The 16,520-nt window shown below is 37.5% G+C and overlaps 1 protein-coding gene across 1 annotated transcript in view; it reads right to left on the reverse strand.

The window, feature by feature from the left end:
- LOC134528907 (protein sidekick-2-like) overlaps nucleotides 1-16,520 on the reverse strand; it is a 495,973-nt gene that overhangs the window by 288,536 nt on the left and 190,917 nt on the right. The window contains exon 3 of the mRNA XM_063362572.1: nucleotides 7,820-7,943. Within this exon, the coding sequence (XP_063218642.1) occupies nucleotides 7,820-7,943 (124 nt within the window). The remainder of the gene's footprint in view (nucleotides 1-7,819; nucleotides 7,944-16,520) is intronic.

Here is a 16,520-nt window from a genome sequence, read left to right on the forward strand (position 1 = left end):
TTACTCGATTTCGGATTTATAACTAAGACTGAGTTCTCGCGACTGTGTGTCAAATGTGTGCATTGCATGTTCACTGCATGTCGGTGTTTGTGCATTGCATGTCAGGTGTGTATTGCATGTCCATTGCATGTCCAAACTGTGTATTGCATGTTTATTGCATGTCATGTTTGTGTATTGAGTGTCCAGTGCATGTACAGTGTGTGTAATGTGGGTTCATTGCAAGTCATGCATGTATTGTCTGTTCATTGCATGGTCTGTGTGTATTACATATCCAGAGATTACTATGTGTCCATTGTGTTTCCTGTGTATGTATTGCATGTAGATTGTGTGTCATGTGTGTGTATTGTGTGTCCAGTGTGAAATTTGTGACCATTGCATGTGTTGTGTGCGTACTGTGTGTTTTATGATGTAATGTGTGTGAAATTTGTGTTCTTTGCTTGCCATGTGTGTATTGTATACCCAGTGTTTATTGTCTGTCAATTGTGTGCTCTGTATGTATTGCATGTCCATTGCATATCCAGTATGTGTATTGCTTGTCCATTACCTTTCCAGTGTGTGTATTTCGTGTCCAGTGTGTGCTTTGTGTGTATTTCGTGTCCAGTGTGTGCATTGTGTGACCAGTGTGTGTATTGTGGGGTCTTTTTTTGAATGTGTGTCCTTACGTTAAATGTTCGTTGTCAAGTCTGTAGTCAGCTCTGAATATTAAGTAGTTCAAAACCCTTGGTTTTGATTAAATATTTGTCAGGATTCTTCGTCCTTTAGTATGCATAAAACTTGTTTTTCTGGGATAATTGCGTGTAATTGAATTTATTGACACTTTAGGTATGGCAGTTTGGAGACTTTGTCTTGACTGCTTTAATATGTTATATTTGTTTGAATATACAGCAAGAATCGACGAAGAAATCCTTGTGGTTCAGAGACATCTGTTCTATATGCATGATATTGTACAAGTTGGAGATAAAGGTGTGGACCGGTTTTAAAAGGCTGTTTTAAAAAATGGAGTTGATGTACTTGTGAACACCTCCACTTCTGACTGAGGGGGATATTTCTGCTGTGGTGGAAGGGATATTAGGTAAATATTCCGAACTATAGACTTTGGAGCTGTGTGAGCGAATAGATGTGTGAATAGAGAATTTGATGGATAGTATGGAAAGTACTGCGGCGCGGGCAATTGTGAAAGGGGTTCGGTAACGCCCTATTGAATAGCATTGTTTTTGCGAGGGGAAAAGATGGTGTGTAGGAGCGTGTTTTTTATTAAAAAGTTCTAAATATCATTCATATTTTATTTACTTCGAATTTCTGGCTCGATTTAAAAAAATATATACTATTTTCATGTGATATGAAGTGCATCTCGCAGAGGAGAGTGCTTCATCGGCGACGCCACTCGAACGAATGTATAACGGTCGAATGGAAAGATGGCAAAGAGAATAGGGGTGGGGATAGGTACTTAGTGTAGCATGCTGTATGCTAGTTGTGAGGGAAAGGGGAGAGGAAGAAATGACACAGTAGTGATGCTTTGGAAATCTCGTGTGCCTGGGTTTGTCTACTCTTCAGTTTTCGTAACGGCTAACAACTGACTCTACCACATTTATTTAATTAAATTTAAAGTATCTACAATTTATTTATTCATGTAGAATAGAGTTATTCATTTGTGCATTTTACTTTATTAGTATCATTTATTTTTATGTGAATAGTGTGACTGAAAATGTAAAGAAGACGTATTGAATTAAGAGGCTATCTTTATAAGTATGTAATTAATTTTTTTATATAAACTCTGTGTTTTGAAATGTCAAAAGCACTTATAGACTTGTGAGATAGACTTTATAAGCGTAATTTAAGTTCGACTGGAGTATTTTTTTTTTTGTAGTTACAAATTATTCAGCTGGAGATCTTGATTTAACGTCACGTCTAAAAATAATAAAAAGGTAGACGCAGATAAGAGATGATATCAAAGGGAATTTGGGAATAAACCGCCAAAACAGGGCAAAAAAATGCCAGTAAACGGATGCGAGAATACAGGGCACGGAAAAATAATACCTTTTTTTATTTGAGATCATACCTGCATCCTTAATTTTCTTAATTATTAATTACTTTCCAATAAAAATACTAATAATATATCTCTATTTATACCAAACAAATAAGGAGTTTCCCTTCTGTCACGCGTGGACTCCACGCAAAAATTATTTTTATCCGAAAGGTTGGTTTTCGCACGTCCAGGTTTTCGCAAGCCTAAAATCAAAGTTTGGTTATGTTAGGTCACCCACATTTAAAAATACTCTTAAATCCGGAAAAAGCATGCAACCACCGAACATATTGGCGGTTTTTTTTTTCGCCCACAAAGTTGTCCGAGCGAGACGTGAAGTTGCAGGAGCGAGCGGCGAAATATGTATGTGTTTGGGACTGATCAGAAGTTAGTGAAATGAAGGCTTCCCATGGCTCGACATGAGAGCGCGAAGCCTCACATCACCATCAAGCGGAAAGTGCACTCCGACGATAGAATGAATAGAGCGGTAGATAGTGTTTCGTTTCTGCGCACCGTGTAACCGTATAGGCAAATCATTGGTTACCCTTATGCTGGCAATGGTAAAATCCGAGCGCCAATGTGAAAAATATTCTATTTTCCAGGTGTGTGGCATTTGATAGTTTTCGTTGGGGGTCTGTACTCATTTTTTCTGGTGATGGGGAATATCCGAATGCAAAATTAAATAATGAGTTTTCAAACCATTTCGATTTACAGGATGAGTTGTTTATACTATCTAATTGAAAAAAGAAATCTTTATATATTTTTGCTGCTAATTTGTCAAGCAAACATGGCTTGTTTTTGCAGGTAACGTAGAGGTTGGCGATAATATTTTTCGTCTGTACAGTTCAGTCAGAATTTTTCTTTTATATTTACAGGTTAAATTAGTATAACACAAATACTAGATAATGGTGTATTATATTAAATAATCAAAATAAATTCCATACTTCATAAAACCTGACCTTCAAATTATTTGTAACTCAACATAAATTTTTGTGCAATTCGAATTTTGTTTTTACGCTTTTAGTGGAGAAATATTTTCTATGATGTCAAATGCAGAATTTGCTGTCTGACCTATTTAACTTAAATATTTCAATTACACCAGTTCTAATTAGACAAATGAAATCCAAACAAATGTTCCATCGGTAATTGATGTCACAGGTCATGTGAACAAATCAAATGCCATAGGTCCGGCTGCACCATCAGCTCCAACGGAGGAGATATAAGAGTCTGCTATTTGTGGCATGTGCTTTATATGGACGCGATGAAATTTTCAGCATGTGTTTTTCTTCGCAGGCAAGTTTTCCCTACAGCACACTTCAAAATCCTTCAGCGTGTATCAAGTTTTCCGGAGATATCATAAAAGGTTTCAGTTATTTCGCGCTAAATGTTACGTTTCATTAAGAACTTCTGGTTCATCGAGAATAATTGCCGATATTCTAAACTGTTATTGTAAAATAAGTATATGATGGATTTACGCGTGTAGCGTCTTAAAGTATTTATAAAAGTTTAAGGTTTTAGAACTAGCTGAACTGGAACTGGCTGTCTACATAGTCATCAGAACTTGATATCCGCGCATTTATTACACGCCTCACTTGCGGGACCGGCTTGTATGTACACCCTCTGTAACACAGTCTCGGTCGTTAAATGCATCACGCTTTTGTAGCAAGGGTTGCAAGATCGATCGCAAAACCCCAACATGAATCAAGTTCGTGAGTTACGAGTCGGTATCAAAGATGTTCGAAGCCCACTTCAACCCTATGTGCATAACCATTCGACGCAAAACCGTACTTTACTTTTCAAAATAATACAAAGAACACTTACAAACAACATAATTTGTTTTTAATCTATCATTATAACCGCAATAAGTAGAATACATTATTATTGTGCTTTTTTTAATTCTGCTTTTTGCCACAGAAAAAACATTGCCTTCGAATTCCTCAGAAACCATTGACATTATTTCAAAATACATCCCAGTTATAAAAGAGATCTAATCTCGTCGCTAGGAGTTAGTACAAATATTTAGAGTGAAAATAAAAATGGGGCTTGGTATATTAAACCGTTTCATTATATCTGAAGAAATAATTATTCCAAGACTTAAATTACGCAGATCACCATTACACTATCTATGTATCAAATTACTTTATTAACAGTTTCTTGATTTTTCTCACCAGAAAACTCATTGCACTATTCACATTACACACATCATGAAACCTGCAAACGTAAAATATATATGATTCGATTCAGCATTTGTTGATAAATATTAAAAAACCAAAACTTTTTATTGCTATCGTCCACATGTTTAAAACCAATTAGAAGACGCAACGAAATTCCAGTGAGGAGTTGAACCTGCGTTGGTTCGAGACTCATCTCTCGCAAGACATAAATTTACTTGCAACAAGTCTGTCCAGTAGTTCGGAGCCATCTATAATCTTGGATATCCCGTTACATTTAGCCTAGGTGAGTGGTGTGACGCTAACACTCAACTTTAAACCTTTGTGGCTTTTATTTATTATTTTTTAATATGTGCTTATAATATTAACCGTTTTGTGCAATACAGTTTTTCAGAGGACGGCGCACAATTTAACATAGAAAGGGATCTTATCTTAAGTTACTATAACAAATTCATTAGAGAGAACATTATGTGTTAGTCGTTTACACAATATCACGCCGACATCTCTCCACGGCAGTCCGGATTTCCTGACAAATACTACTTAAGATATTTGGTAACTGAGAGACGTAGTAAACGCTGCCGAATTTGAGTGAGTCTCCTCGTACTGAGACCATCAAAATATCTATACGCCAGGATCTACATCGTTTTTTATAGTCAAATTGTACATATCTCCATAACCCATATATATTAAGTTGTGAATTATTTTGGCAAAATTTTTATGTTTTGTCTACATACCCCAACGATTTTTTAAACCAATTTTATAAGTTGTGACATTTAACAATTCCCATAGATAGTAACTTTTTAAATGAAAGACATTTAAAAGTTTTACAGCTATAAAATATTAGTTCATTATATTAACCCATGTCACGTGAGAATATCATCTTTACAAATACGTCGTTAAATTAATTTCTTAAGAACAAAAACTTAAAAAAAATTAAACAGAGAGTATGTTACAACTCATTTACTTTAGCGAAGGCTTTTAAAATTCCCTCTCTATAGCAGCAACTATGTTATTCCTGTAAATGCCCAATAGTGATTTAAAAACAAAATCACTAACCACGTAACACTCAACGTTCAGCTGACAATAATTTAATACATTATTTGTTTTTTGCGGATATGTGTACCTATTAATGGAATATTGCTACCTTACAAACAAAAACTATGCAATTGGTTTGCTTCAAAATATTTTCCTTTACTGTGGAGAGGGTTTACCCCAACAACATTCTTGTGCATAGCCTTGTAAACAAATGTTCTTGTAATATTTTAATCTTTGTTTATTTCAGATGGCCAGCCTACGAAAAATACTAAAACCTTGTTCTGCAATTGAAAGTTTCTTAAGAAATATTTGACTCTGGAACAATCAAACATCTCACAGTCCTAAACAACATAATGGTTTGTATTTTCGTGTTAACTTCCAAGCAAATTTTTCAGGATATGTATGTAAACATTAAGAACAGAGATGTCAATTTTAATAACAGCAACGGCCAGGGAACATTTGTATGTTATCCTTGCACTCTCTACTTACTGTATAATATTGGAGTACGATACATGAGACAGCTAATGAATATGTTGTATGAATTTACAAACATGCGATAAGGTATCCATTCACGTGTGACATCGACAGCAGAAAAGTGCTGCGGTGGTTGATGCATAAAAAAGTCAAATTCCCGTAACAGTTCCGAGAAAACGCTACTGCTTGCAAACGTTTATCAGCTACCGGCTCCATTTCAACAAACAACAATGGTACTATGCATTGTTAATTTAATTTCATGTTAGTCGACAATTCATGTGCGTTGTATTTACTACAAGAAAAAGGTTAAAATTGTTTCACTAATTCAAGTGATAATGAAAACGTTTTATTTTTGTATGTATCTCATTTATAAGATTCTCAGTACCATAAAAAATGAAAAAAACATTAATCTATGTGTATACAAATAATGTAAACAATGCCTAAATTTATAAATTGCATAGTAAAGATTTGCTATAAACTGTTTATCAGCAGCTACAGCGTATAAAACCTCAAAATTTATAACTCAAAAGAGGGCCGATACAACACAGATTGAGTAAAATTTATTTCTTTTATTCATTTTTTCATTTTCAATTATCTTAAAGGTACTAAAGGTTTTAGTTTTATAAATTGTGTGACTAAGATTCGGTTTCTGAGAAATGTTTATTTGTGCATCAAGAGAATACAAAAAAAAAAAAAGACTGTTGGTTAAAAAATATATTTAAATTCTATTCAACTGTTAAAAATTATTAAGTGTATTAAAGGAAAGTAACTTCTCCATGAATATAAGTGTCGCACTTAAGAGGCCACTCCAGTGTTTCAAGTGCACTACGCAACCCGCGTTAACCTTATAAGATTCAATGCTATTTTCATTTTTCTTATAACTAATTAACTAATATAGATTTCGAAATGATGCTTGCATGATATGTAAGACAACGATGCTCTTATCAAAGCCCCTTTCTTCAAAAACGTGCTTAAATTATGGTTTTATACTAATATTTCCTAATATTAATAAGTGTATTGTCTAGGTTTGAACAATAATTTATGCACGTTTTTCAAGAAAGGGGCTTTGATAAGAGCATCGTTTTCTTACATATCAAGCAAGCATCATTTCGAAATCTATATTAGTTAATTAGTTATAAGAAAAATGAAAATAGCATTGAATCTTATGAGGTTAACGCGGGTTACGTAGTGCCCCTGAAACACTGAAGTGGCCTCTTAAGTGCAAGAAAGTAAGAAACTTTGTTCTTGAGGGGCTCATATTTTTTGTTTGTAATATCAATGGTGTTACTCACCTTTTGAAGGCTTTCGTAACATCCTTCTCAAACTTGTCAGCCATAATTTAACAATTAAAATTTGTGGAGCTTGATAATCCGCTGACATGTATGTCATAGTACATCTTTTCGCAACGCAGTTAGTGAGATTTGTCACATTTTCCTACGGGAATCGGCTTTAAAATATATTGGGGTTATATGTGTCACTTTTCCTTAATATTTTGGTAGTTTTTGCGATCGATGTGCCTGGCCATGAGATAGTCGAGATGAGCAGACTACATAAATGTCTTGAGTGAGAATTTTTCCTCCCCTACCTGGTGCTATCTTCATCGAAAATAGACAATCAGGCAATCAGTTTACCAAAATATACTTTTAGGATGCAGCATGTGTAGTATGAACTTCAGTACAATGGCCACTTCCAACGTTTTATTTTTGGGACATTATTATTCGACTTATAAGAAAAGCGTCATTTTAAAAAGGAAAAATACTTTATTCTTTTCTAAATAATATCACCTTGTAACTATCATTGTAGTTTTTGTAACCTTAAAATATAGTTTAATGAAAACATTATTTAATTTTACCATTATATGAAATAAGTAATTGTTATACTCAAAACTGTTGTCTACACCATAAACATTGTTTTTTTACAGCAAAGTCTAAAGAAATATTTTGTATGGCTATACAAGTCGGCAGAAATTTTTGTACCATTTAACTTGTACTACAGTCTGGAGCACCATTGAGCGTAAGGGCTTAGTTGTTTTCCTGACATGTGTCTTGGTTTTGGTTAACCTAACCAAGACAGAGGAGGTATGGCAGAAATCCGGCTGTTTTGCGGGCCTACTGACCTGACTTGAATGATGTAGTGCATGATGGGGCTGTTGTGCGTGTCCTGTGGGGGTGCCCAGGACAGGTTGACCGCTCTGGACGTGAAGCCCATGATGAGTGGCCGGCCGGGTGGGTCGGGAACATCTGCCAACACCATGTCATCAGTTATGTCAACTTTTTAATTAACTCTGTTTTATATCATGTCAAAACGAGATAAGTAGTGAAGACCTGCAAAATATATGTTTTATTTCCTAAAGCCATACTATGAGTTTGCCGGTACTAATTTTGAAAGACGTTCACATAAGACCATGCGAAGTTTTACATCTCTTGAAGAACAAGAAACTTTAGGAACTACATAAAAATATCCATACTACTCAACTATTTGCAATCCGAACAGAGAATCAGCTGCCAATGAACAGAATACACTGACTTATTTAAGTACAAGTGAATGGAGTTGAAACTAGTACAACAGAATGAAAATATTTTGTCAGGTCTGTAGTCAGGTAAGACAATTCTAAGTGCCAAAACTATTAAAGGCTGCAGGTTAATATCCAGAAAACGTATGGCACTTTAGGTCAAAATACCCACCAAATAATAGTTTAATTACAAGTTGGTTGAATCATATGAGTTAAACAGTATATAGATTAAAATTAAAAATTTTGAAGCTCCTTTGATAGACTGCTTGGCTAATGGATGGCCACCTTATGTGGTAAATGATGTTTTTGTGTAAATTTAAGTAATCAATTACAGAGTATCCTACCACATCAGGTGAACCAGCCATTTCACTGCTAGAAAAATTCATTTCCACTTGAAAAAGAATAAGAAAATAAAAAAAATTATATCGTGCAAGGAAACAAAAGTAATTTGATGACTTAAAACAATGTATGTATATAGCTTACATCACTGCTGTTTACATGGGATGTCATGGAAAAAAAATTAAAAATTGACAAAAAAGATAAATATATAACACAAATATGTAAAATACCTAGACATTATAGTGTATCTCGGGGAAATATTTTTTCTAAATAAATTTTCCACAGAATTCTCTTTGATACACAAAGTTATGTTTCTTACAACACTTCTGAAGGCAGCATTAAGGTTTAAACATACAAAAACTTAATTAAAATACAATATCCATGGCAAGGTTAACATATAAAAGATACTGGAACATAATGTGTAGAGTGTCTCGACAAAGAAAATTTTTATTTGATTAATTTATTTCTACTGAATTCTCCATGCTCTCTAGGCTATAAACTTCAGTTGATATGGTTATATTCCCCTTATGTTTATTTATTTATGTATGATGTCCATTCTTGAAACTTTTCCATGATATTTAGTGTAAACCAGCAATGGCGTACGTACATGAAATTATTATTAAATCAATAATCCAAAATGTAAAAAAAATTGCTCACCAATTCCTTTGCCCTGGGTCAGTAATAACAATCCCAGCACCCTGGGAGGAGCTAAATTTAACAAATGCTGCACATACATGAACCAAAATTTAAGTGAAATTGTAATCAAGGGACTAGCTCTCGTATCTAGAAGGGTGCTAGTAAAATTATATCAAGCAGTAATTAAATCTGTAAACACTTAAGAAGCTAAATAGAAGAATCCGGAATGGCATTGGCATTAAGATAAACAAAATATCTTTTAACAATTCACTATAAGCATCATAAAGTATATTCAACATCTCTTACAGGGAAAACCTAGCATGGCCTTGAGTTGTTTAGCAAAATAAATACTATAACAGAGCTTAACCTAATAAAAATTTATAAAAAATGTAGCAAACAAAATGTACTAAACAAATTACATACAATGAATTATGGCTACCCTTTACAAATTTTAATAAACATTAAAGCCAGGGCTTACATTATTAAATGACTCATTTCAGTGAATACAAATATATGCGAGTGCAATGATTTTTTTTCATCCAAAAAGATACATAAAAAGGTCTCGTAAGATACAGTGGCTAATTGTTGATACATCCACACTTAGATTCGGAGGATTTTAAACATTCTTATTAACAGTCTTGCGAATCCAAAACCAACAACAGTGTTCTGCTTTCACTTGTAATTTTGAACATACCAAGGGGCTTTGCATTTTTGCGGTAAAATTCTTTCCATTAAACTGGCGGAAATGTAATGTTTCCCACTTGCGGACTTATAAACAATGTGCCAACACATACTTGTACGTCAGTAGCATGTAGTGGGTTTCTTCTTTCGAGTGTGTTAAAACTATAACACACTCCAGTAGCACAGAACGTGGCCGGCCATCAACTGTACCCCTAACTTAGGGTGCAAGTACAGGAACCCCTAGGCCTCACTCATAACCAACGACAACGACATTATGCATTCGTCGTTAGAAATCATACGGACACGTACTATGCGGTACGTGTGACATTATCAGAAAACACGTCACATTCGCATAACCCTGGTTATACTTTTATTCCGTGGAGCGCGCCGGTCGTCAGCACACTCACACTTCAAGTCATTTTTCTCTGTAAATAACTTCGTGCGGAAGCACACATAACTATCTTCTGGCCAAAACACACACGAAATAAAAAAGTTCTAGAACTCGTTTACGCTTACCTGCCTATTACTTAGATAGCCATAATAAAATATTAAGCTATAAAAGTATCTAGCTAAAAATTATCATAATATCTATAATTAAATAGCGTAACGATTTATTATTATAATGAAAAATAAATAATATTTCGTTGTGTGGAAAAACTACTAGGTTCGTAAATGGATAACCCATTTAATGCTTTTACTAAACAGATTTATTTATTGCCACTATTTACGTCACTAACAAATAATATTCTAAAATGGAAAATAATTAATTACACTTAAAAATGTTGCTTTCCCAGTCACTCGATTCTTACACACCGCACACCTCGCTGGGCCGCACCTCTGGCGCAACTCTCACCGCAGCACCCCTCGTGGACCTCCGCCGCGGGACTCCGTCGCCGCACTCCGCCGCCGCCGTCGCACTACCCTTCGCCGAGGTTCCGCTCGACGCTTCGCTCGGAACTTCACTCGGGACTCTCGCTGCACCCGCGGCACTCTCGCGCAGAATCTCTCGCCCCGGAACTCCGCCACGCCCGCGACACTATCGCCCGGAACTGAACTCTTCGCCCTGGAACCTTCGTCCAGGGACTTCGCCGCTCTGCCGCACGCGCGACACTATCGTCTGGAAACTCCGCCGCGGGAAAACTCCCGACTCCACTGAACTGAACGCGGAGGCCGGCGTCCCGGGCTTATATAGGCCCAGCGCCCTTCTAGAATTCACAAGCGCGGTTGGGGCCTGTCGCGTCATTCCGCGCCGACCCGACGGGAGAAATCTTTAGACACGCGTCAGCAGCTGCCAGGTGGCGCGCGAAACACCCCAGCTGCGAGGTGTCAAATAACGCCACAAAGGCAGAGCGTCGCTAGGGTAGCGGAGGGAAGGAGGGGGGAAGCGATGATCCTTGTAATCTACCAGACGCGCGCGGCACGTCTCACGTTGCGGCGGCCACGTGTCAGCCAGCTCTGCACCTACGCGCCGCGGCCCTGCTTACGTTCGTAACATTAGTTACAACATACTAAATACAATATAAATTCTACTAAACCTGATATGTTCTCCGAAATTCTAGACCATTTATGGTCGTACAAACTTAACAGTCATTTCCTTTAGGCTTGTTTCCAAAAACTTTGTCATTTACAAAAAGAAACTATATATTTAACATAAAAAATTACTCAACTTAATAGGCTAAAAAATAAGAATTGAGCCACAAGTTTAAAAATTACTAACATAACTAGACAACATACTTAAATTTTAAAACCAGCACGAAACCAGATGTTATAATCCATTTTTTTAAATTAAGTTAAAAAAGACTTTTCCAGTGTGTGTTTCACCTATCAAAATATTACTAAGAGTATAAAGTGAGGAACTGGGTTCGTAAGGGATAGCATAATTAAGTTTTATTACAATTTTATTAAATACTAATATTTACATTTCTTATAAATAATGTTACTTAAAAATATCTGATCAACGATTACTTGCATATAAAAATGACTAGCTGCAGTACCCAGCTTTGCCCGGGCTGAACGCCGGGTGATATATTTTCCGCGAGTTACAGCAAAATGGATAGCGATATGTCCAGTGTGGTGGACATTAATAAATGACACATAATTACTGTTTGTGAATCTGTGACCTATGGTTTTCTGTTTACCCATGGCGATCGATTGAAAGGTTTAGAATTTGATGCGCTACAGCGCCATCTAGCGGCGAGTTACAAAAAAAATGGATAGCATAATAACCTTCTCCATGATAAAAACACTTCGATGTGCCAACATTCATGGCGATCGGTCAAACGGTGTAAGAGTTTATCGACGTCATATATGCTAACATCCAATTATATATATATTCTTATTTTGCGGAAAGTGTATGTCCAGGACCTCGAATGGTTTGGAACACTCCATCTCGAAAGAATATATATTTAAAAATCCTGAATTAGTAGAAATTTTGGGGCTTTGTTCCCAGAGGGGGGCGAGGGGTTCGAGGACCCTGAATGGCTTGAAAACACTTAAAATCGAAAGAGAAAGATTTTTAAAATTGTTTAAACTTTCGAAACTTTGGGGCTTTAACCACCTGGGGGGGGAGGTGATGTTGAGGACCCCGAATGGCTCGGAAACACTCCAAATCGAAAGAGATATAAAGGAATATAAGTAGTATAGGAATGGGCATACCGGCACAGGGTCCAGGGGCGTGAAGCTGGAGCCGGGTCAATGACCGATTGCACTGACGTCACGGCGGCCACCTTGAATGAGCGTAACGGGACACATCGTAACGGGACAAAATGTAAAGGGACACAGCGTAATGGGAAAAGTAGATCACGGCGGCCATTTTGGATCCACCATCTTGGATCCGCTATTTTGGATTACGTAATTGTGTTCTCGAACATTCCGGCGTTGTGTTTTCCGCCATATTGGATTATGATGTCACCGTTGCAAATTTTGTTACGGTCGCCATCTTTTACTTTTTTATTTATCATCCGATTTTAAAGAAAAAAATTAAAAAATTAATAAAAAAATTAAAATGATAAAAATTTAATAAAAAATATTTAAAAATCATACATTAACGACACGGAGCTCAGAGTCCTCGGTTCGAAACCGACGAGTGCAAAAAAAATTAAAAACGGCAACATGCTCCTTCCTCACAGTGGCTGCAGGAAGACTAACCCCCACCACTTTTTACCATTCATGTATACCATCAGGTAGAATGACGTCATGTCCGCCATCTTGTCTTTGTTTGCTAATAGCCATCATTACGTTATCGTTGGCTAGAGTGCGCTGATGACATGTTAGTTTAAGTCTTACCCGCTAGAGTGCAGTAATCATTTATTACTGTGACACCCGCCATCTTGAAATGTGGGCGCTATCTTGGAAATCTGTAATTTTAATGCTAGAGATGCGGGAAAATGTTCAAAATTCACTAAAAAATTTGTAATCTATATACTGATTGATTAGATCGACTAAGGTCCTAGGTTCGATCCCTAGCCGATACAAACCAAATTTAATTTAAAAAAAATACCACTAAAGTGTAAGGTTCGAGAAAATAAAAAACACTGCAAGTTCTTTTAAAAAAACTTTTATTACATAAATACTACACTACTACAAGTACAAAAAAAATACACAGTCAAATTACTAAAGTTTTGAGGATTCCTCGATTTCTGCATCAGCCACCCACGAATTAAAGCGAGGTGGAAAGCCCCACCACTTGACGTAAGACCGTCCTTATCTTCGTTTTATAATCTTCTCTACCAAGTATGTATCGGGATACAGCGTAGGCTGAATCTCTTCGGCATAGAAGCCGCCATGGATAGGTTTGTGGTCTAAATTTTCGAGGTAGTAGGTCCTAGGCTCCGATTCACGAACATGTGTCACACGGAAAAGTTCGGGACTCCAATTCGCCGTGAAACCTTTCTCGAAGATACCTTTCTGCTTGGAGATTCGCACAATGACACCGACGTTAGCTTTACGCTTTCGTGGATCTTTCTTCTTCGTGTTGGAAAACACTGTTTGGAGCAGGCGATTGTCCGTTACGTCCTTTGGCTTCATTTTCGTTGTAGAATGCACCGTGAAATTACACTCGCTTATTAGTTTCGGCAAGATGTCAAGCCAATTGTAATTTCCGTTAGCCATGAACCGCCGCCACATCTTGGAACGCAAAGTTCTGTTAAACCTTTCGACAACGGAGGCTTTGACGTTACTAAATGTAGAGTAGTGTTGATGCCATACTTCGTCATCAAAGCCTTGAAGGTTGCATTGTAGAATTCTTTCCCGAGGTCCGTTTGCAGGTGCGACGGTACACGTCCATTACGCAAAATATTGTTCATGGCCTTGGCTACTTCAGTTGCAGTCTTTGATTTTACAGGTATAGCCCAAGCGAAGTTGCTATAAACATCGATGACTGTCAACATGTACTTGAAACCTTTATTCAATCGGGAATATGGTATCATATCAACAAGGTCCGCCTGGAATAAATCAACAATTCTACGAACTATGACTTTGAGACGAAGGTATTTTCGTCTAGCAGGAGCATGAAGTTCGTGAGCGATTCCGGTTCGACTCATTGTATGTAGCCGGCTTCCCTCAGTTCTTCAAGTATGGAGACTATTTCGTTGATGTGCGAATAGTTTCCTACACTAAGCGAAGCATGTAGAGTTATAAGACGATCAACTAATTCATTGGGGTCGTCCCAATATACGTAGTCAAATATCTGGCCACTTTCTAGCTTTTTTATACCTTCGCCATGTATTGTTATTTCACTGAAGAGATTAGCGAGAAAGTCGATTTTTTCATGACCTTCGTCTTTATATACACCACTATCTGGATCGTTATCGCGAAAATGTGCATTGGTTAGCTCTAGCAGTTTTTTGTACTCTTGTAAGTCTTTGTGAGAATATCCTTTAGGCTCCCTGCAAAACAGCAATTCGTACAGACCCGGAGTCCCGCGCGTTTTGAACGCTTCTACGCGCACGATATTTCCTGGTAGAAAGTCTATTTCTTTAGCACCGAGGAACCACTTATTATGTTTTCTGTACACTCCGTAGGTCGTGTCATTATTCCGGCTCGTAAACGATATCAGGTATGGTCGGACCATTGCATTAACTTGATGTCACTTTTTCGGTATTTTCTTCTTGTGCATGGACTCTGTACTTGTTAAGTCCTCTTCTTCTCGATCTGGTTCATAATTTCTCTTCTTTACAGTTGCCATTTCATCTTCAACTTATGTCTTCACAATGATGGCTGGTTCTCCCTTGTTTTTAAGTTCGTCGAGGCGACTAGTTATTGGTTTAAATATCTCCTCATTTTCCATCTCACGTGCAAGTCTGGTTCGTCTAGCAAGTAGGTAAATATTTTTCACGAACAGACTGTATAGCTCGATAATTGTCACTGGCCAGGTCCGACATTGTACTGGCTGGAAACATATTGCAAGACCTTCTTTTATACTTTTTTATTCGTTCGCAGAAACTTCTTTCTTGTGTTTGGCTAAATCTGAATTTGTTGACAAGTGAGATAGTGATGCTTTAAGACTACTTTGAAAAGTTCTCAAATCGTCACGTCTTTGTGCATTCGATACATCGATCATGTCGCGAATGCGAGAATCCGAGGCTTCCACACGCTGGTCGATGGCAACAAGATACTCTAGTAATTCCTTTTTCACACTTTCTACTTTTTGAGCCAGTAGCGAAATGTATTTGCGGATATCGTCGTCATGAGACTTGAGAGCAGAACGTAAGTCTCGACTGCTGCGTCCAAATTTGGAAATGCTATGACTCATGTTTGACGATAAACTAATCGAAACCTCGTCTGTACCTGCCCTTATATAGAGGCCAGTCTTTCACTATATTTAGGAATCCGTGTTCGTGTTTCCAACACAAGGAGCACATGTCTTTAAATTCCGGGAATGTCATGTCGGTGTTTACGTGATCATCATAAGCGTGACGTAAATTAAGTTCGTCCATGCGAAAAAGCACTATGACATTCGCGTTGTCTCGTAGGAGATGTTTTGGAATACGACTGTATGTCTGACACAGGTAAACGCAGTCCACCTTGGCGTGTCTGCCCATGGAAAAGTACTCTTGTATTATGCCTTGCTTCTCGCACATTACATCGTCGAAAACAAACACGGAATGGGCTTTTGTTTCGCTTGGAGGTACAACATCTGTATTATCGCTAAACGGAAAATACTCCAGACCATCCACCGAGCGTAGAACAGTAGCTAGGCGCTGGTACTTTGGCTGTTGCAACGACTTGGAATACAAGTAAACGTTCTCGAACCGAAGACTTTTTGGTTCCTCCAGTAAACTCAGCAGAACGCACGTTTTGCCGCAGTTGGACGGACCCGCCATTATGCAACGTATGGCAGAAGGCAACAGTAAGCCATGTCGTGATTCACGCGCACTTAATACATCGTCTTGCGTAATGTGCACGGGTAAACACACTTCTTGCTTGGCGACTTGCATTGTACTGACGAAATTGTATAAAATTAAACACATTTATACTTTCTGGTCAGTTGTGCATAATGACTCGAAGAGGTAAGAACAAAAAACACATCGGTGCAGGACTCGTGAACTCGCTGATAAACAATCTGCCATTCGAGCTACACATTCCCGGCTACAGATTCTGCGGCCCCAGCACTAAACTAGCGAAAAGGTTAGCTCGCGGTGACGTGGGC

The sequence above is a fragment of the Bacillus rossius genome, chromosome 2 (assembly GCF_032445375.1).
Source record: "Bacillus rossius redtenbacheri isolate Brsri chromosome 2, Brsri_v3, whole genome shotgun sequence".
NCBI classification, from domain to species: domain Eukaryota; kingdom Metazoa; phylum Arthropoda; class Insecta; order Phasmatodea; family Bacillidae; genus Bacillus; species Bacillus rossius.